Genomic DNA, 22,733 nt, shown 5'->3' with positions numbered 1-22,733 from the left:
TTTGAAATATGCATTAGCTGACATAATTGAGTGAAAAAATATATATTTTTCGTAGTATTGCCAACCAAAGAACGATTTTATTTTGCTTCAGAGACAAGATTTTTGGTAACTTATTCTTCTTTAAACACTATGCCATTGATACGTTTCTCGGTATCACAAAAGAAACCATTACGAATACAAATCTAATAACAAGTAGTATTTGTAGTGGAAAATATTGTCAAGGTGGACCCGTAATTGACATGTAATTTCCAGTTTGTCTCAATAGCCTTTCCCAGTAAAAGTAGCAGCATTGATATGTGATTTTTTAATTAAAAGGAATGGGTATTATGCGCCAAAATACCTCCGTCCGCCTGCTCCTTAATCTCCCATGTCTTCTGTACAGGGTGTAAATCGGAAAGTGGAACATAGGCGTTTAACATGGGAAATTACTTTTTCTTTGCGCAAACGTTTCCTAATTATTTTACGCAAAAATACTTCAAATAAAAGTTATAGAGATATACATTCTGCATCTAAATCATGTGAAACGATTATTCTACCTCTTCTTGTACGCGAAAATAGTATATTGAAAGACAAGTGTTACAATGCGACCTATTGTAATACGACTATCTTGTGGCACGAGTGTCCGCAAGATAGGAGTATTACAATAAAGCATTGTAACACGCGTTTTTCATACTATTTTTTCTATTTCGGTGCTTTAATTGAATAAAAAAAATCATTATCAGAAACTATAGGGAACATTAGAACTAACATGTTTTATGTTGGAAACACTTTTTATGCCGTTAAGTTTTAGGTTGGCAGCGTAGTAAAACTGACATTTTGAAGTTCAAATATGGAAGTACCCAACGAAGTACCTACTTGTACAAACTAGTAACTGCCAACTTAAGAGATGAGTTACCAAAAAAAACGACTATAATCACTGTCTTTGTACAACTGTTTTTGGCCGAAAACAGTTGTACAAAATCATCATTGTGACACCGAAATAGAAAAAATTAGTTATAAAGATTCTGTTTTCACGAGTTTTTAGTCTAAGTAGCCATGGACTATGATAAAAGAAAAACATAGTCCATGGCTTTTATTTGAAGTATTTTTGCGTAAAATAATTAGGAAACGTTTGCACAAAGAAAAAGTAATTTCCCATGTTAAACGCCTATGTTCCACTTTTCGATTTACACCCTGTACAGAAGACATGGGAGATTAAGGAGCAGGCGGACGGAGGTATTTTGGCGCATAATACCCATTCCTTTTAATTAAAAAAAATCACATATCAATAGCAAAACGCATGAAAAAGAGGGGCGTTTGGATACATTATAAGGTGTGTGTTAACAGGTAGGTATAGGAAAAGCACTAGAGTGAGTTCCTTTCCATCGAGACGTGTTTTGCTGGTCCTGCGACGTAATTGTTCTATAAATAAAGGTAAACTTGGACATGATTCCGAAGTAATGTCCAAAAATCGTCTCTTACCGCACTCATATAACTATAATAACGAGACATCAACGAACTGTCTGCGACTGTCCAGTCCCAAAACTGTCCCTGATACGAAAGGACGGACTAACAAAACGCTTTCATGTTTGAAAAATGACCTAAAACTCCTGGAAATAAAATGGGTGGCTGTATGGGAAAGGTGTAAAATGTTGGAGTTACATTACCTTAATTTTCTTTTTTAGGGGAATTTTTTTCTTTCAAAATATGTGATGGTTTTGTCCGTCTGTTCCTCATCTAATTCGAAAATGAAAAGAGAGAGTGACAGCGTCGATCGACTCCTACGAGTTGAAGGATCAGTGCTACTGAATATGAGTCGGTCTGGTTTCCGAATGCGAGCTGAGTGACCAAAAATTCCCCTGAAAATCATATGCGATTCTTCGTATCTTGTTTTTAATTGCCTTACAATGTCGACGCATTGTTCACCCTATTCAAATCAAGCATTTTTTTTTATTTCAAAAATTGGTTTTTTAAACACAAGTCCGTGCAAGCGTTTTCTTGCACACCCATTTTAATACGAATGTACTATTTTTTCTTAAAGAGTTGTTAAATTTAATATTTCAAATTTCCTATCTTCCTCTTATTTGTCACCTACAAAATAACTCTGTGAAACAAAATAAGAAGTCTTGAATATTTTTGAACATTTTGTTTGGCACCAACATCGACACTTGGAACTTTGAATGGTAGCACATAATTTCTTTAATCGCTTGTAAACAAGGTGCATCATCCATCATGAGGCATTAGTCACACGACTTTACTGATGGTAAACTCGTACATATGAATCACAGGGTAATTTTCGATTGTTACTAATTTCCAGGTGAATTCACGTCAATGGGATGAAAATTTTGTTCTTGTGGTGTAAAGATTCATGTCCAAAATTTTTAGTCGCCGTGTTTTATGACCATTGACCAAGTGTATCGCGATAGGCCAGAGTAGAATATACATTCGACCATGATGAAGAAACATTCAGCGTACCAGTTTACCATGGCATAACCTACTTGTTGGATAGTTGCGCAAGATTTTCTAAGCTAAAGGAATATGATGGTAATTACCGTTTATCAAACAAGCAAAGCAGAGAGCGTATAGTGGTCACATGTGGCATAAATTTTAATCCTTACGTGTTTCTAAACAAGCAAGTATGCAAATGCTTTTATAGTACGAATGGCTAAATATTCATCTGAATGGTTTATTCTTTTATGGCCTTGTCCTATACGTAATGAAATTCTCGGTATGTGTTTACAACGTTTAAGACTCATGTTAAACGTCTTGGGTGTTTATGTATAACTGAAAACTCCATTTTGGTCATTATGGGTTAAGAAATACCGAAACGATGTAAAAAGATGTTCGCGTTGGAACTGCACTTGCCTATGCCTATGCCTTGCAGAACCTATCGGTTCCGAAATCACTAACGGTACTGCATTTATCATACTTCGAATTATGAAATCTGCAAACTGAAGTACAAATTCAAACTCTCCATGCACCGTGCTGATTCTCCTGTAGAAAACAAGACTGCATGTCACAGACACTGGAATTATTTACGCCCTCTTATTATAAGCGATCCACTTGTTACTTGTCTTCTACGAATACGATACCCCATCGAAAAAATGTTACCCAAAATCGTCATGAAACATTCGCTCTGAGTTAAACGCAAAATAAGAGATTGAGAATCTTTCACAGCGGTAGTTCGTTCTGGGTAAAATGATCTTTGTACCTCGTTGCACCTACCAAAGGTTGAGCGCCACTCAACTTTTAACTTATCTCTGCCCGTGTGAAATTGAAAAGATACGAGGGCAGTATGTCAAAAATGTTGTAATTTTTCCCCCTCTTCTTTTCACACAAGGTCCTCGAGGTCTAAGACGTGAGAAAATGTTAATTAACCTTCCTTCAACTACATCCCAAAATTTCATCAACTTTCGACATCTTTCCTTCTAACCCCAGTTTTTTCCAACCTGTCGACAGAACTAACACTGTCTCCAAGATTTTCCTCTAGATGGGAATGACAAAACTGTAATATTGAAAACCACCGAGCACATTGAGAAAATTTGAAAATGAATTTCCGGCAATACATTTTTGGAAAGGAACAATGGTGTTCGTAGTCCATTTAAAATGGAACTCAAAGGCCACAAAGGAAAACTAATATCACTTTAAGGGCAGGGTATACCATAGAATTTTAACCTATTTAAAATGGAAAAAAAGGTATTAATTATGGAGTAATAAGGTACTGACAAAAAAATCACTCGAATTAATCCATCCTATCCAGTAATTTTCTAAATAATTGCGAAAGAATTTCATTTGAAATTTAAAATGTGCAATATAAATGCGAATACCTAGGAAATGACACAGAGTAGTGTTATTTTGTTTTTTATAATTAATAACGTGAGCGCATAAATCAAATTAAAAGCTAATGATTAAACATATATGCAATCAGGCTACAAAAGAAATTGTAATACCTTCGAATACCTTAATTCTTGGTCGTTGCCTTCTCGATACGTTTGCAAAAGATTTAATTGAGCTTTAATTGAGATCGATAGCACAATGACTAGTGAAAAAAAATAAAAAAGAAGTTTCACAAATCTAAGAGATAATTAATGGATTACTTCGAGTAATTTTTTTAGTTATTATGATGCTATGGCAGTAGCAAAACCAAACTCCATAATTAATACCTATTATGTGATGGTTTCGTCCGTCTGTCTGTTCCCCTTGTAACTCGAGAACGAAAAGAGACAACGATGTCAAACCTTCGCCAATCGATTTCTACGAGTTCAAGGATCACTGCTATTGAATATGAACCGGATCAAAAGTCTGGTTTCCGGATACGAGCTGAGTGGCAAGAAATTCCCCTACTGAAAATCCCATGCGTTTCTCCGTATCTTGTTTCAATTCCAAATGACTCCAAATTCTTTGGTATATCGGTGCCCACTAAAAATAGATTTTTGGAATTCTGGACTGAACGGTACCATTTTTTAAGGTGAGAGAAGCGTTGCTTTAAAATGAACCCCTAACGCGGATCTAAAAAAACGACAGAGCACCTCGGGATGACCCTATCGAGTCATTGGATTTGACCAATTTTCAATCGGCTTGTTGCATGTGGTATATGTATAGGTCAACTGGGCACAGTTTGAACGGAATCGGCTCAAGAGTTTGACAGTTCTGGTTTTCACGGACCGATGGACAGACGGCCACCATTGACTCCCCTATAAAGGTTGCATTGCTTTGTTCTGCTGCTTAATCAAGGTAGGTGTCCATCTTTACATATGTGTAGGTGAGCTTAAAGCACCGGGGTATAACTGTGTTTAAGTATGGTTTCTGAAAATGTTTTAAGGTCGTAACGACCCAAAAATTGGAAGGGCGGAAAAGTGGTAGGTCAGCTATAAATCATAAAATTACTTGCAACATGATGCAACAATTCTCATTATGCACCATGACCGAAATATTGCGAATTCTAAACCAAAAGTATATGACGAATGTGCTGACCATCGAAATGGATTGACGTATAAGCCGAGGTATAAGCCACACACGAGATTGATTTTTCAGATTTTCAATCAGTATTGCAAATTAACCCACTTTTTGCTTGAGACTGATTAAGTCAAATGAGATAGATCGGGGTTATGATGGTTTGTCTACATCCGTCATCCAATCAGTTGTTAGCGTTTCTAGATCAGCGGTCCAACGCAAAACGTTTTCGATAATGATTCCGATAAATATTTATGCATTCAACAATCGGCCAAATCCGTTATACGAATTCAGATAATTGCTACGCCTTCTGAAGTACTTACACTGAATTTCAAAAAACAGATCCGCATTCTCACTCTACTAAGAACGTCGCGTCGCGTCGGTAGTCTTGCCTTCTCAGTACCAAACGCGATAAAGCAAAGATGACACTGACCTAATTATTATGAAAGACTCACATCTGAGAAGAATTCTCACAATTTTTGGAAATCTTCGTAAAATCTTAGAATTTCCGTGGAGGGAAATTTCTCTTTACTACCGTATTACTCGAGACGTCAAAATGTAAATAAATTGTAGTTTCCACCGTTGTGGTTATCGGCACTTCCTTTCCACTGAATTTTTAGAAACTGCTCGGTATTTATAGTATGCATATACAGCGAGATTGTGTAAAAGAATGAATCATTTCTTCAAAAAAAGAGATTGAGGTAGCATATTACACACAACTCCCGTATTTTGTAAAAAACCTAAACGATCGACGAATAAATAAATAGCAGGAACGTTTAAGCCGTGCACGTTGTTGTGATAACTCAGTTGAGAGTTGCCATTGAAACAGTTCCAATGGGTTCTTCATTTGCGCAAAATTTGTTTTGGTGTGTTATCGCCGTTTTGGTCATGGGCCAATTATCAGAAGCACGTAAGTGACGAAAATTATAATTAACGAATGCCTAGTTTAAATTTTACTTCCAGTCGATAACCTGTAGTAGTAGTAGGAGTTGCTTACCTTCGTGTTAATATATTTTCAATCGACTGTAGCTAATAGATACTAATTGGATTTTTTTTAATTCACAATGTGAGAAAAAAAACATGTGTTTATTCGAAGAGATTGTTGCTATCACCGGAACCATGAACTAATTTAATTTCGACAGTATCATCAATACTTTATCATGGTTTAGCCTTTTGTTACCATGAATTTTTCAGAAAGTGTAATTGTGCGTTATTTTACAGATTGGGGCATCGACGATGACGGTTGTATCACACCAAACGGAAACCCTGGAATCTGCACAAAGATTTACAGCTGCTACAATATTATTGAATACATGAAAACAATCACCAAAATAACACCCGAAATTTCCGATGCCCTATTTAAATATTATTGCGGAGTTGAGGGAAATGCAGTTAAAGTGTGCTGTGCGGATGAGCCAATCGTATTTCCCAGATCTATCGTAGATGAAAATTCCGAAACGTCGAAGTTGGAAAGAGACTACAAACTAAGTTTGCTGCCATCGAATTGTGGTTTTTTAAATACTCAAAATTACATTGTCGGCGGTTCCAAGACCTCAATATTTGATTATCCGTGGATGGCCCTGCTGGGTTACAAAGAAGGTAAGTTTTTTCGGCCGTGACCTGACCTAATCCACAGTTTGCAGGTGATGATGTTAAATTTAGATGTGGCGGAACGATCATTAATGAAAACTACATTCTCACAGCAGCCCACTGCTTCCAGGAGAAACCGTAAGTCGCAACAATTTTGGAAGTCACTGGTTATCATTTCCATTTAGTGTTGTAGTGCGCTTGGGCGAACATAATATTGACACCCCCATCGACTGCGAAACGATGTCCATGGATAAGGCTTACAAAGTTTGTGCACCTCCCGTACAGGATATTGCGATAGCGGAGTTGATTCCGCATCCCCAATTTAGTTCATCGCTGAAATCTAACGACATTGCTCTAATTCGATTGGCGCAACCTGTAAATACGAGCGTGGGTATGCTTGCAAATATTGCATTGTATTCCTGGGCAGTTAAAAATAATCATTGCAGAAACGGCCAAACCAATCTGTCTACCGGTCACTAATGAATCGAGGAACCGTAACTACGTCAATGATAATTTTATAGTGACCGGTTGGGGCCTTACCGAACGAAGTAAGTACTTACACAAGCCGCGCGCACAATTTAAGCCCAAAACGTTGCAGAGCAACCCAGTCCGGAAAAATTAAAAGTCGACTTACCCGTTTTGAGTATTAGCAACTGTACCTCAACGTATAAGTTACTGTCGGTAAATATCGATGCAAATCAGCAATTTTGCGTGGGGGGTCAAATTAAAAAGGACTCCTGCAATGGTGACAGCGGTGGACCTCTCCAAAACGTCGTGAGCTACCAAAACGATATCAGATTCACGCAATATGGCATTGTATCGTATGGACCAAGATCTTGTGGTCAAGGTCTGCCTTCGGTTTATACAAGAGTTGATTACTACACAGACTGGATTTTGTCAGTTATTCGCCCTTGAACGCCTCAATGAACCAAAAAAGATTACTTTTAAGTTTAATTTATTTCTATTGTAAATAATTTAATTAAAATATAAACAATTTGCTTTATTAGTGTTTGTGGCGAAATCATTTCCTCTTTGAACCCATGGGTCAAACAGTTGCTCACAGAAAACTGTAGGTACCAATATCAGATCGATGCCATCATAATTTCAAACTGAAATGTGAAAAGACTAAGTGAACCCGTCTTTTTCCAACCGTTGACTCAACAGGAAGTCGTGAAGGTAGCGTGTACATAAGTCCTTCGCCACTTCTTACTTACCGAGGAATCCACACGCCAAATCGAAGTGACTCAACTGTAAACGTGCAATTAGTGCTTTGTATAATTTATGAAAGTCAATACGAATGAAAAATCGTATTTAATTCATAAAAACAAAAGCAAGGTTAAATTAAAGATTATCAGTTACACCGCGAAGAATTCCTTTAATTCCAGATTCTGAACCAAATCAGGTGCAGTAATTATGATGATATTAAGCATCACAACGTTTGGGTTTTATATATGCAAATAATTTCTTTGCAAAGCTGATGCAAGTTGATGCAGATATCTGCAAGTAGGGTTTGGGAAAATCATTGAAAAGTTTGCGTGCTTTCCAGTGTTTATTGTAACATGTCATCAATAATAAAGGTAAAAGAATGTTCATACTAATGACTACTTCTTCGAAAGTAAAATAATGTTTCTCCAGCGAACTTAACGTTGAAACATTTTTGGGTACAGTTTTTTTGCGTCGAGGTTCAGGTGTAGGTACCTTAGGTTTTTAGGGATTTAATAAACGATGAATCTCAATTTCATAAAAACTCATTAACCTTCTTCACATTGGAATAGTTAGGTATAATAGTGTAATGTTGTGTAATACGTGGTTATTGGAGAAATTAGGTTATATGGGCAAAGTTTTGAAATGTATGCTGATTGAAATACCGTTCACAAAATTTTAAAATTCGGACCCAAAAAGAAACTGAAAACCGCCGGTTCCCAAAATAATTAAATACCTCTGTAGATAATAAAAGATTAGGACATAATTTCTCATTTTGATAAAATCACATTTCAATTGCCAAGATGTAGAACCAATATCAGACAAAGCTCACGGATTTATACAATGATATTTCAAGTCATGTAGATATTTTTCACACTCCTTTACCTATCATTCTTAATTATATTACTTAGTTATTTTTTTTACGAGTTAGTTACTTCATTAATTTTTTACTCTCTCACTTATAATTTTGTCCTATTCTAGGGTTTTGTTATTACACCTGTTTGGACAATAAAGATAAAGATTATTATTATAAAACAAACCCAAAAATGGAGTAAAGTATCTAATATTTCGCTAATTAGGCCCGGTTCTCCCAATAACTTTACGTTTAAACTCCATGAGTCGGTATCATTGTTGATGTAATCGTTGTCAAGACGAATTAATGGATGAGAAAACCGAGCCATAATGAGAAGGTTGATATTCGTATGTGAATAACAGTTATTTTCAATTTAAATTTTTTAATTAATTTTTTTTTACGTTATTTTGGCTTTGGAAATCAAAATTATGACACTTTTTGTCACAGCCTTTCTAATGAATATTTATTTTCTGAAATCCGATGGTTCAATTACTAAATAGTTTCAAATTTTCCAAACTGATTTGTAATAAGCAAACTGCGAAACTGTACCTTAATATAATAATAATATTAACAAAGTTACTCATGCATTTTCACTCCAACTGGGACACCCCGTATATTGTTATATGTACGTTTCCCAACGGTATTGATACCTATCTGACCTGTCATATAAAACGCCACAATATTTTAAAGCAAAATTTTGTTTAAGCAACATAATATTCTATTAGAGTTACTCATTTGGCAAAACTAATTCTAAATTCTTGCAAGAATTCTTGATCTTGGTATGCAAACCACTTCTAAACGGTATAGGGTTTGGTTATTTCTTGAAAATCTGTTACCCTTCAGATGTTTTGTCGACATTTGGGAATAAATAGTAGTCTAACAGTGATCAGGGTAGGGCGAGTTGTCAACCAATCCAAAACCAATGTTATAAATTGTTTTCAATACAATCAACGATTAGTAGGCAGGGATCCCAGTTTGTAGGCTCGAATTTTCTCTTAGCAATAAAATTATAGTGGATTTGTTCATTGAACGTTTCATGAGTAACGAACCGTTGTCCAATGGTCATACTGAATTTAAATGGTCAGTGATTTGGCGCTGTTATATGTTATATCCTAGATATTTGTTTAATTTTCATGAAGGTACTTGCAAATTTCACTTTCTCCCTTTTTTAGAGAATATAGCATTTTTTTTCTTAAATAACGCTGTTACATTTCAATTTTGGTTTCAAATTTTACGACCCCATGCACCCATCGGTGCAGCATAAAAGAGATGCATTACACCTTGTAAACTACTACGAAATGACGCATTTTAGTTGTTCTTATTAAGCGCCTCCATGCTATCGGGTCGGTTAATTTCCGCACCCAGGACCACAACCCTTTCGTGGTAAATATCACGCGAATCAAACCGTCGATTCCTCCACACAGCGAAGTTTCGCCACTTTATATTAGTTCTATTCGTAATGATAACTCGCAATGAATTTACATACACACGACAATAATTTAGTCGAAATGGCGGCACACTTTTCCCTTGTAATTCGCCGATCCTCATGCTCCGTGGGAAAGGTCTTTAGAACCGGCCTTTTAACTCTGTAACTACGAAGCAGTACACCTATAAAATTTCCAATACTGGCAAATTTGTAAATTCAAAACCAAATCTTTCTAAACCTAAAGAGACGACCTGTTACAAACTGTGATTGGTGATAAGATACTCAATGGATACTCAATATGACCCACCCAAAAATCGGACGAAAATACGTTAAGAAATCCAAAAACGGTTCTTAGTACATGAGTGGTTTAGAGTCTCCAGGAACAAGCTGTTCATAAGAAGAAGTACTTACTCAAAATGACAAACCTGAGTGGGTGTCGTTATTAATGAAGGAAGCAAATGATTTGTTAAAAGAATTCATCAGTATACTACAGAATAATGAAGTGGTTATAATCAAATAAATATAGCTAGTATAACATTATCCTTTGTAACATACCTACAGTTATGTCAATGAAAAAAGCGAATTGCATTAATAAATTAAAAGAAAAATTATTAAAATTAAATCTTCGCACCACTATAAAAAACAATAACAAGGGTGGAGGGAGATTTGGGTCCATAAATGTAAAGTATATTCCAACTACCAAGTAATTACTATCAAAGTTTGTAATTAATGTTTAAGAACAAGGTTTTATTGCTTTGCATTCCTCACACAATGACTGTAATAATGATACTAGTCAATAATTGCTCCATATCTACCCCCCAAGGCCCCAAACATAAATTTCTTGATTGGTATTTCAGATAAAACAAATTGGGTGCATTCTGAAAGCCAATATTGCGCCTGTAGCTCAACATATTCTGGATTGGATGAATTAGAATTGAAATTCTACTGTTTGTTATGTTTTCAAGACATAAAGTACAGCCATGGTACCGACGTCTTACATGTTAAATTGCACAGGTCTTCCCCCTAGCATCTTTTTAACATGAACAAAAATATACAAATGTATCCATAGTTTACTGGTGATACAAAGCATAAAAGCAGCGAATCTGCCAAACCTTAATGTCGGTGGTTAAAATGTAAGAATTATTTGCTTTACAATTCACACTATCATTGCTTCTATTTATAAGTTAGTGCTTGCATATCATTCAGAATTGTTATTGTTAATGTAATTACGAAAAGTGGTTTTTGGATAGAGTTAACGCGTGAATGGCCACGTCCGTGCAAATTTGCATGAAGAAATTTATTATTCATTGATATTTTGTTGCATCACAAACATAACAACTGAAGCTGCCAACTACTTACATTTCTCATTTCCTGTGGCTAATAGTAAATGTATATTCAATACTGTTATTTATACTGTGGTTCCATATCCGCTGGTATCATCGACAGTAACTGTAAATTGTTTCTTAAGAATTAGGCTACGCTACTACGTTAAGTCCAGGGTTCCTTTTTTTGTTAATTTAATTCACAGGTCTCTTCCCTTTTTTAAAAAAGCTGGGTGAAGAAGAACGCGCTGAGTCTATATTCAAAGGTGATTATCGAATATGGAAAGAACGAGCGCCGAACAATGTGCCAGGTCACAGGCGTACAAACTCTTCAAAGGAAGAAGAGTGGTTAACCTTCGAGTGTAGGTATACGCTTCAGAGGATTTGCCTATACAAGTGCTTTGTAGTCTGTCAGTGATCTACTAATTCTGACGATTTTTGATCCATAAAAATCCTAGTCTGCGTTATCAATTATTGTCATTTTTCGCACAATTTCGTTACATGTAACTGATTGCATGAGCACAAGTGTGAGTAATTGATATTATGAAAACAGAAGAACATTATGCAAATTAATTTGCGGTTTGTAAATTATGAATTAATTAAAATAACATGTTTAATATTCAAATGAGCAAAGATATAGTCACAATAATGGTCATGTTATGGCATCTTCATCTTAATTGCTGAATTTATGACAGTTTTGCACAGATTCGCCCTTCACTATGCAATACTTATGGTTGATGTATGTATACAATCATTATCATTAGTTCACTATCATTAAGAAATAGACAATAGAAACAAAGGCTTATTATGCGTCGCTAATCAATGAAACCATACCATTGATTGGCTTCTTTTTTAATTATGCATAGACCATATCTTTACATTTAATACAAATTCCCTGTATAATATGGAAATGAAATATCAAGATGTGTATAACTGCTTTTCCGTTAATAAAATTGTTATTTAAGTTAAAGATCGTTCTTAAAACACTACACTGTTGTTGCTCTTCCAGGATCTTATTCATTTTTTACTTCTCACAGCCTGCGCCACCTTTTGAATTTTGGCCGAGGGTAACCCGCGATGACACGCCATGCAGGGTCACCGTCTGGTAGGCAGGCGAAACATATCATTATTGCCATGAGCCTTAACAACATTGATGTGCGCACGCTTAGCGCAGGCTCAGCAACTTCTTTTAGACCCCTTTGCTACTCCCTCTGAGTTTTTCATGACCCGTCCTAATGCCCCCGATTGCTCCATGACTTTTTCCTTCGCCACACGTGTATACTTACATCGGTAAGCGTATCCCAAGGACGTTAAGGGACCTACCGGTTTCGATCCTGACTCAAAATGTCCACTCTGACGGAGCCCTGTACGTCATGAGCACCAAAGCCATCTTTTCGGGCACCAGAGTGAGGTTGAATGCATTTCTTAGGTCTAAAGAGGCTACCAAACAGACCCTCCTCGTTCGCCACTCACCCCTATTGACTTCTGCCACGACACCTGTAATTGTCTCCAAAACTTGGATCGTTGATTCCCCCTCCTAGATCCACACTACCTGCTCGACAACTTACCGTCCACCTGCTGCAGCAATTTCGCTTGCACGACGTGCTCCAGTAGTTTTTCGGCAAAGTCAAGCAGGTAAATTTGTCTAATCTAAAGGACAGGCTACTCCTCGGGATTAGCACTAAAGTACCGCACTTCAACACTTCGGAAAATTCCTCACTATACTACTAAAATACGAAGTAACGATTGGGGCCCACAAATCCAACTGACGTTCTGTCACCGATTTGACGACCAGACCCGGCATTTCGTCTGGGCCAGAAGCTTTGCTCTTAGGTGTATTCTTGACCTTTACTTCCCGCTCGGTGATCTTTTCTTCTACATTCTGAGTAAAGTAGACGGTATATAGGACCGTCCTATCCGTGGCTAATCGCCCACATCCCTTGCCGTAACCGATGCTCCTGGCCCTGATCCGATCACCTATACATCCCATTCTCCTCGTGGGATCTTTGTGGATAATGTGCTCTCGCACGCGTTCCCAATTTCGAGTCCTACTATCATATCATAACGACCGACTGTGGCGATATGAATCACCAAATTCATGCACGAACAAGTAATATAAAGGGTGTTACATATAAGTATATAAGAAAATTTTGGGGGTAGAGGGGATCAAAACAAGCACTTTTTATGAATAAACCGAAGGTCTAACGTGTTTGGTTTGGAGTGGTCAAATTTGCATTTATTCTTTAATTTTATCTAATATAATAAGACTGGTGACACGTCTTTGAATAAAAAAATTGTGATTTCAATGAAATTTGGTATCTGGAGGTTTTTGAACGTGAAAATCGCGAATATGAAATTAGTTCATGAACATTGGAAAAAAATTCACTCCAATTCTTGGTCGGACGACGAAAATTGAGATAATTCCACGAAATTTGAGGTGTAACTACTTGATGAGCTAAGGAGCAAAATTGTGAAACCGGTTTTTAAAATCACTTTTCAAGCCGAGATTCTCTATAGATTGTAACATTTTGATTTTCTCATGTACATTTAAATTCTAGTTGGTTTAAGAACCACAGTATTTTCCAAGTTTATTTAGCGAATTTCTATTAATGCATTGTTAATATAAAAAAAATACGAGAGGTTAAATGCGCATGCTAAGCTAGCTTTAAACTTCCTTTCTGTTTAACATCAAATGAATTATTGTCCAAATAACCCTCGTAGTAATCGGAGGTAGGTTAAATTTGGTGAGTTTGAAAGGAATTTTGTTGTTCCAAGTTTCTCCGTTAACTGAGATAACCTACAGTTAAACAATCCTTGGAGCGGGGTTAACGAAATTGGTTCAATTATATTATTTTCCGGATTGAATCAAGTTTGTGATTAGCATGTTATTCCTAAAAGTCATTTAGTGTTTCTAGAGTACTTAGGGTTATTCTTTCCTGCTCCTACACGGGTAAATGCCAAACGAACCTGAACGTACTAAGATGCAAAGGTTCGTCTTCGAAGATTTGGCAATTTCGTCTCAGATCAACCACCCTTAACGTTCGAGTTTATTTTGTATTCGTCAATCTGTTGATTATTTTGAAAGTATATTAATAAACTAAACGTAACTATATTTTTAGCCCCAAACCTCGTACATAGGGTCCTTTTACATTTTAGTCCTTAATTCAGAAGAAACTTTATCTAAACCTGTGGTGAATAAATATACAGCGGATACAAGTTGTGGTGATAATGCGTGATAATTTTCATGTCGGTACAAATTTCCACAGACCAATACCAATGTGGAATACTTGTTAGAGGTCAACATAAAATGTATTTAAGTCGTTATGTAATAATTAAAAACTTCAAAAAGTTCAGTAGCCCCGTTTTTATAGAAGTCAATAGATGTGATTGCTAAAGGTACCAATGATTTGGTTAATTTTTCTTATATCGTGCTTAACACTAAAACCGCTTAACGCACGTAAGTTTCTTAATCAATTAACTTTAAAATGCTTATTATTTACCTACTGTTATTTTTTTTAGAAAATGCATTTGAAGCACGGCTCTGTACAGCACCAGATAAAAGAACGGGAACCTGTATACCTGTAAAACTATGCCAACCCATGGTCCATTATCTTCTACAAGCACCTTCAATAACTCACGAAATTGCTGACATGTTAATTCGATATCGCTGCGATCCTACAATACAAGAGATTATGGTCTGCTGCCCAAATGGCCCAATAATAATAAACGCAACGCAAAAACTCGAAACAATCGAGCCAAAGAGCTGTACAACACCCCACAAAAGAATAGGAACTTGTGTCCCTATAAAAATGTGCCTCCCCATGATAGATTACCTTCAACGTGTACCCTCAATAACGCAAGAAATATCAGAAATGCTAAATGAATTTCAATGTGATCTTACACAAAATGATATTATGGTATGTTGTCCAAAAGAACCAATCATAATCAACGAAGTGAGAAAAATGTTCAGTCGAAATGTTGTGCAGCATCGAAATATAGACTTATTACCCGAAAATTGCGGCGAACTACCTGGAGGCAATCGAATTATAGGTGGAAATAAAACCACCCTATTTGAATTTCCGTGGATGGCCCTTTTAGCTTATAGATCACGTAAGTGTGTTTCGCTTTAGATACTAGTTACCGTTTTCCTTTTTAGAGAATATTGTTGAATTCCGATGTGGTGGCTCTATTATTAACAGCCGATACATTTTGACAGCTGCACATTGCATAACGCAGCTTCAACCTTTACAACTGTAAATAAGCCTTTTGATTCAAGATTAACAGCAATCTAATTTTAGGGTCTTCGTACGTAGTGGAGAATATAATATTAGTTCCTCTATAGACTGTCAAGACTATAACAACGGCCTTTTTCAAATTTGTGCCTCTCCGGTACAAGATATTGCCATCGAAGAAGTTATTCCACATCCAAACTATAATCGAATGGCTTTGAGCAATGACATTGGCTTAATTCGTTTGGTTGCTCCCCTAAATTTCAGCGTGGGTAAGTAAAATTGTGACCATAAATTTATTACCACTTTTCGGTGTTTTCCTGAAACTTAAAAAGTGCCCAGCTTTTTTAATAACTTTACAGTCATTTTGTAAAAGTCGAATGTGGTATCGATTTGTGGAGTATCCTAATGGTCGAAATATTCCAATAACTTAATTACTAGGTCCCAGCACTACTAGTATACACATGGCATATACAAGCAAATTTTGGTTTAGTTGGAGTAATTCATTTATCATTAATAGTGTTTAATTTTCCAGAAAATGTTAAACCGATTTGTCTACCAACAGACAACGATCTACTAAGAGCCGATCTTACTTTCCGAGTTTTAACAGTAACCGGTTGGGGCTTGACAGAAACAGGTAACAAGACGTGTAGAGCTACAAGTAAAACACCTCTCGTTTACAGGTTCCAGAAGCGCGGACTTACTAAAGGGAGATTTTCGAATTTCTTCACAGAAATATTGCCAGATGATGTATGCACGCGCCCGACTAAGATTGTATAACACGCAATTGTGCGGTGGAGGTACGGTAGACTCGTGTGGCGGCGATAGTGGCGGGCCTTTGCAAGGAATAGAATCGTTTATTGACGAAGATCGTTTTGTGCAATATGGTATAGTTTCGTTTGGGCCTAGGAGATGCGGAAATAATGGATTTCCCGGAGTTTATACAAAAATTGGACCGTATCTCGAATGGATTTTAGACAATTTAAAACCATAAGCATTATTAAACCATTATATCTGAAATCTACATTTTCTAATTACGCCAATGAATTATTATTATTATGGTTCTCTTCCTTCACCTTGCACCATTCCCTGTAACAAATCCGAAAGCGTTCTGTAAAGTCCCCATACTTGATCAGAGTTGGTATCGCTCTTTCTCACTATGATATCCTTGTCGCTTACGCTTCATTTGAAACTGATCGCCCAGTAGGACAGGAAAGAAGACCGCCTGTTTCACCGATCCCCCGACCGACCCCTAACCGTAAAATTTTGTTCCAGATGTTTACTTCCTTGATTGTAATTCGAATCGAATCGTCCTCAGAAGAGGTGAGGAGTCCTACAGTTAAAACGGATTATTCCCATGAGTGGATTAAGTGGATTTTGATGGGTTGTCAAATACTTACTATCAGCTATCAGCATTGACTTGAGGTACACACTAATAACCGATATATATAGTTATAAACTCAATGCTATCAGTAATAAGATTTATCTCGTTGTTATTGTCCAACTAATGGGATATTTCGCGTTCCTAGTTACAATAACCAAAGAGTAATACTCTTTTTGCAATAACATAACATAACATAACACGATGGCGCGATTTATTGGCCTGATTCAAATGTGGACTATATAAACGATGTACATTTAGTGGGAAGGTATTAAGCAAAGATTGATCTGCGTGAGTATAACCTCAGAGTGGAAGGTAACAGCGTGAAATTCCAAGATTCCTATGCTGATGGAGGAGCAACTGAAACTTTCATAATTGCGGAAAATATAGGGCCTGGGGATCAACAGGACTTGGTGCAGATCAATCTCAATAAGTTTCGTTTTCGGAAAGTTGATTACCATCACGCCGTTTAAAACCAGGTACGGTTTTGGCGTCCACTCCATTGCTGAGACCACTTCTGGGCACGGTCGGCCTTGTGTCTATCGGCGTAGTGTCCCTAGTCGGCGATATGTACCATCAAAATATCGTGTCGGCGTTGTGGGCATTCGGCGAAATGTCCTGGGCCCTCTTGCCACTGCACCCGGGCGATTAAGACTATAATCACTTGCACAAGTTTTTCCCAGTTTCAAGCTGACGAATTAACTATCTACAAATGGAGAAAAAACTGAACTATAATTAATTATCGTAAAAAATTAAGATTATCTGAAATGAAGGTCGGCATGTAAGTGCGATTATCACATAAAATAAAAAATATATGGACCATTCTGAAAGTTTAACACGTGATGTAGAGTTGATGGAATGGATTTTACGTGCATAATAGAGAAAGGATGAAGTCTTACTACCCCCACCTTAGAAACGAAGCAAAATAAAAAAAGTTGCAACTAAAACATCAAATACCTTGAAAGAGGCCGGGAAATTTTCTACGTCAGATCAACAATATTATTTTTGTCGGCAAGGAATGTAGTATACGGAATTGTCGTGCAAATCCTTGCCAGTTGTGCGGATAAGTTAGTTACTCTATTTTGCCATAATGTGCACCGCAACCTTTCGAGTTTCTTGGCTAAGTATAATTACTTGGTTGTTAGCCTTCGACTATCTGAAGTCAGGTAAGATTTAAATTTTTGTAATAAATAATCGAATTGACAGTATTGCGTTGTATGTATTTGGTTTATCATATCAAATTCCAGTTGCCAAACATTCAAATTCAGGCAATGAATTCCGACCACAATCCATATGCCGTATGTCTTGCTCTATTTATGCACTCGTGCACGCTTTCCTTCTGCTGTTTTGATTATTTTCGATTGTTTAATCCAATCCCCTAGGCCTGCGTCAAGCCGTAAGAAACCATAAAGCATATCTTAATTTTATCGAAGCGAAAAGTCTAGGCTAGGCGCTTATTTAAGCTCCCTTTATTAGAAAAAAATTAAAAACACTTTTAGCCATAGAAGTTCGGGATGGAGACCCTGGACGTCACAAATTTCTGTATGTACCTATTTGTGTGTAATCGTTCTATTGTCACCTCGACACAGCTCGCAATTTTGATGCAATTGAGTTGAAAATTGGTAGCAGATCTGGAACCTTTTTGGGTAAAAATCTAAAAACACGTAGCAGAGTTTTCACGATTCTTCCGAGTTTTTTGGAGCGCTATTAATTTTAAGCGAAAATGACGCTGAGCATATACAGCGTGTTTTCTGGAAAATTGAAGTTTTATGGATATAAGCAAAATTCCTCCTTATTTGCCTGAATTAATTCTGACAGGCACTTGTCGGTTCTTTTACGGTTTAAGCGTGAGTACCTACTTGTTCATATTTCAGTACATCACGTACTACATGACCTAAATGTTCGTTGAAATACACCTTGCTATACAAATAGGATTATGACAAATTTATTTATAGAGACATTATCCGACTACACCGATTGCCGTACTCTAACTAAAGAAGCGGGCTTGTGTATATCTATAAAGGAGTGTAAGCCATTATTAAATTATCTATCCTCGGTACCAGTAATAACGCCAGAAATTTCGAAACGATTACATGAATATCATTGCGGTTTTAAAGGAAAAGATGTTCAAGTGTGCTGTCCCTCAAATGGTGTAATATATATAGGAGATCACGTCAATGATGGAGATTCAATAACAAAACACAAAAATTTCCATTTATTGCCCAAAGACTGCGGATTATCTGTCAGAGATCGCCTTCTTGGGGGAAACATAGCTTCTCTCTTTGAAGTACCTTGGATGGCCTTACTGTCTTATGAAACTCGTAAGTATGCCTGTTGCCGCTCCGTTTATATGTAATGACCTTTTTATAGCAAATGGAACAGAATTTCGTTGCAGTGGTTCCGTTATCAATAACCGATATATTTTAACGTCTGCTCATTGTCTGTCGAAGAACCGCGAAATTAAATTGTAAATTTTAAGTTTTCGACATTTAAATATTAAGCTTGCAAATTTCAGAAAGGAAGTCCGTTGCGGAGAACACAATTTGAATACGTTGGTGGATTGTGAAGGCGAAGATGTTACTGCTTATAATACAAAAATGTGTGCACCCCCAGTACAAGACATTGGCATTGAAGAAATTATTGCACATCCTGGATACAACCTAAAAAGTTTCACAAATGATATCGGTTTAATTCGTTTAGAAAGGCCGCTAAATGTCGTTGCTGGTAAGTATCGTTTAGATTTTAACAATTAAGGCAGTTGAATGAGTATTTTAGAAAATGTACAACCAATTTGCCTCCCGGTATACACGACTCTTAAAAACACTACCAGATGGTTTACCGTAACAAGTTGGGGACTTACAGGTATGAAATAAAAACAATAACAATGAATTTACCTTGTGCTTTGTCTTAGGCGTGAAAAGTGCCGAACTACATAAGATAACAAATGAAATTGTTTCGCAAGAGCAATGCCAAAAGGCGTATGCACCGGTATTGCCGATGCAAATAAATGAGGACCATCTGTGCGCAACTCAAAAACATGAGCAAATATGTTACGGTAACAGTGGTGATCCATTGCAAATAGAAACAATTTTAGATGGCGACATTCATAACGTGCAGTATGGTATTTTTTCATTTGGGCCAAGAAGTTGTAGAATGACCGATTTTCCATACGTCTTCACAAGAGTTGAATCGCACTTAAAATGGATCTTAGACAATTTAAAGGCGTAAACCATACTAATTAATGCTGTTAGCTGTGGTCTTTGCATAATCATAAATCATAATCATCATAAGCATTTATAGTGGTTTTAAATACATACATAATGCACTTGTCTGCACTTGTTAATATCATCATTTTACATCCACCATCTTTCTGCCGCAAGATGTAATCATCACATTTATTTACAAGAAATACACATTCTTCATCAACTTTATTTTATCGTATTACCTACCTTGACTGTACTTGACTGGGTTTCGTTAGATGAACACCCATGTCTTCTTTGTGGTGCTAAAACAGTACCATTGATGGCAAAGCACCTTTGATACAAAATATGTACCTACAACTGTTTATTCAATTTGTTTCATTCCAAGACTCTTTGACAAATATCCATATCCCGCGGTTAATTAGTACACAAGCTATAAATCAATCTGTATCTAACGTTGTTTCACATCTACGATCTTGGATTCTAATTACAGTACCACCGTCATTAATCTAACGCCGTTCAACTGAGTCTGAATAAGTTTAAACGCTTTATATTTTATTTATTTATATTAAGGGTAAATATATTTGTATAAACAATGATGAAGATGAGCTAAATATAGCCTAACGACTCGCCGGTCAACTTCTCCCATCGCCAGTAAAAACTCACTTACCTCGCGGTTTCGCTGGAGCGTCGCTGGCCGCCGCTGACGGTCGCTGTCAGGTGTCAACGGCGGGCCTATTATGGACGCGGTTTCCATAGCGACCGTCAACGGCGGCCGCCGACCTTACCTTAATAGTTATTTACCCAAGGTCGTCATGAAACCTTCATTGGCACCGCATGCCTACTTTCTGTCAGGAAATTTTAGTTTTCTTAAGAGAGGCAAAGCAGACTACGTTTCCTGCCGTGGTCGCACCTCTCACTTTACCGGCCGCACCGGTTGTATTGTAATATAAAATAACATATGATTAATGTCAATCTGTCAGTGATGACAGGGGTCATTATGGACGTTTAGCAATGTGACAGGTGCGGTGGGAAAAGTGACAGGTGCTGTCGGTAAAGTGATAGGCTGTAGGAAAAGTTGTGTGGTAAAATTTTACTGCCTCTGTCATGGAAACTAAAATTTCCTGACATAAAGTAGGGTTCCATGACGATTTCGGGTAAAATATTATAATGTTTTATTTTATTTTTATTTTTATTTTATTATCCCTCTCTGGTTTGGGCCCTCAACAGGCATGCGCCCAATTACAGAGTGACCCGCATAATGCTATTTAGAGGTGCCTCTGCAGAAAGTTTTGTTTCACATTTACCTGTTATGATTAATAAACCGCAAAGCCAAATGTAGTAATGTGTGGTAAACCGCACTCTATAGCAACGGATCGGGAAAATGCAGTCAATGTGACGCCTTGCAAGGTCGTCTTTAGATATGTCACTCTCGAGATATTCGCATTTCAAGCTTTAACTCTTATTAACGGATGCGTTCCATCGATGCGATCAAAATTTTGTTGAGATTGGATTGTAATTCATATGTTTATTTGGATAGTAATTTATACATTACAAGCTTCGTTAGTTGTTGTGCCAATTTCGACATCTATCTTTTTGACTACAAATTGCTTTTGACAAATTAGGTTGAATTTGAATTTAAAACATTCATATATTTTGTAACAGTTTGAGACCATTTAATATTTTTGTAATAAATTGACATCGATTTGAACCAGTCATGTGACTATAATTTGTGTTAACCCTCCCAACTTCCTTCCCCATTTAAAATCGTCTTTCTCAAGCGCCGTTCAACCCGAACGTTCGACTTCTGACGTTCAACGGACGTTTACGCGTGCGCATGTTGCCAAAATTGGATATTTCACAATTTATAATTTTATTACTTTTCTTCTTATGTTTTTGCTGTTGATAAATTCATTTACTTCAAAAACCGTTCAATTTAGGTATATGGTCCATTAACTAACCCATTGCTACCTTCTGCACTTTCTAGGATTACAAACGAAATGCGAAGTGTTCGTTTTAGAGGGTAACGTTTTCCGTCATTGATCGCTGCACATTTCATCGAGCGTTTTTATTATACCATGATCGAGCGTAAGTAGATGTTACCGTGGACAGTGGTCGTCAATGCGCGCATCGTTCCATTTGTCCTGTACAGTAAGAATGAGTGCCGTTGGTCATGATACAAACGGTTTGTAAAATTAATTGTGAAGAGTGTATTTTTACCTTGAACACGGGTAGATAGCATATCGAAATTCTGCGCAATGGTGATCATTATTTACAACAATCAAGACGTCATCTGCATCTACTGGGTTCCAGAGGACCAAGCTGTTAATCTCTGGTACTATTTGGAAGTTCTGAAAATCCTACGTGAAGGATTTTATCCTACGTGAAGGATTTTAAAGAAAAGGCCAGAATCACGAAAAAGAGGTTTCTGCAGGCTCAATACAGCGCATCTTGTCACACTGCGGTATTTTTGAAGCAGTACGTGGCGAAAAACGAAGTAATGATTCATGCTCAGCATTTGTTAGGGTCAGGATTGAACAATCTTTGGTTTACTAAAGTAAAATGTGTTGTTTTGTTGCCAAATTGTGTATGCGCTG

At 36.9% G+C, this 22,733-nt stretch overlaps 3 protein-coding genes and 1 long non-coding RNA gene across 6 annotated transcripts; 3 read left to right on the top strand and 1 right to left on the bottom strand.

Moving 5' to 3' along the window:
* The first annotated feature begins 5,359 nt into the window (after positions 1-5,359).
* LOC116158982 (CLIP domain-containing serine protease 2-like) lies at positions 5,360-7,531 on the top strand. Of its 2 annotated transcripts, none has more exons than XM_031471865.1 (6): positions 5,360-5,842; positions 6,154-6,531; positions 6,576-6,660; positions 6,708-6,913; positions 6,969-7,070; positions 7,121-7,531. In XM_031471865.1, the coding sequence occupies exons 1-6, from the start codon at positions 5,767-5,769 to the stop codon at positions 7,435-7,437; spliced, it is 1,164 nt and encodes a 387-aa protein (XP_031327725.1). In that variant the 5' UTR covers positions 5,360-5,766; the 3' UTR covers positions 7,438-7,531. The 2 variants fall into 2 exon arrangements, with proteins under 2 accessions (XP_031327725.1, XP_031327726.1); XM_031471866.1 differs by lacking the exon at positions 5,360-5,842 and adding an exon at positions 5,921-6,095.
* A 7,070-nt stretch (positions 7,532-14,601) lies between these two features.
* LOC116158924 (CLIP domain-containing serine protease 14D-like) lies at positions 14,602-16,579 on the top strand. Of its 2 annotated transcripts, none has more exons than XM_031471794.1 (6): positions 14,602-14,722; positions 14,846-15,436; positions 15,483-15,579; positions 15,625-15,827; positions 16,091-16,192; positions 16,239-16,579. In XM_031471794.1, exons 2-6 carry the CDS (start codon positions 14,926-14,928, stop codon positions 16,547-16,549), a joined length of 1,224 nt encoding a protein of 407 aa, XP_031327654.1. In that variant the 5' UTR covers positions 14,602-14,722; positions 14,846-14,925; the 3' UTR covers positions 16,550-16,579. The 2 variants fall into 2 exon arrangements, with proteins under 2 accessions (XP_031327654.1, XP_031327653.1); XM_031471793.1 differs by having other exon boundaries at positions 14,622-14,783.
* Positions 16,580-17,133: 554 nt separating this feature from the next.
* LOC116158926 lies at positions 17,134-18,033 on the bottom strand. Its single transcript, XR_004142859.1, has 2 exons — positions 17,894-18,033; positions 17,134-17,642 (listed from the first exon to the last, which is right to left on the bottom strand). It is a non-coding gene; the product is annotated as an uncharacterized LOC116158926 (long non-coding RNA).
* LOC116158925 (CLIP domain-containing serine protease 14D-like) lies at positions 17,896-20,367 on the top strand. Its single transcript, XM_031471795.1, has 6 exons — positions 17,896-18,102; positions 18,892-19,257; positions 19,307-19,403; positions 19,452-19,660; positions 19,712-19,798; positions 19,848-20,367. Exons 1-6 carry the CDS (start codon positions 18,027-18,029, stop codon positions 20,162-20,164), a joined length of 1,152 nt encoding a protein of 383 aa, XP_031327655.1. The 5' UTR covers positions 17,896-18,026; the 3' UTR covers positions 20,165-20,367.
* Positions 20,368-22,733: the final 2,366 nt, after the last annotated feature.

The sequence above is a fragment of the Photinus pyralis genome, unplaced genomic scaffold (assembly GCF_008802855.1).
Source record: "Photinus pyralis isolate 1611_PpyrPB1 unplaced genomic scaffold, Ppyr1.3 Ppyr1.4_LG1, whole genome shotgun sequence".
NCBI lineage: Eukaryota > Metazoa > Arthropoda > Insecta > Coleoptera > Lampyridae > Photinus > Photinus pyralis.
This window is presented reverse-complemented; position numbering and strand designations above follow the sequence as displayed.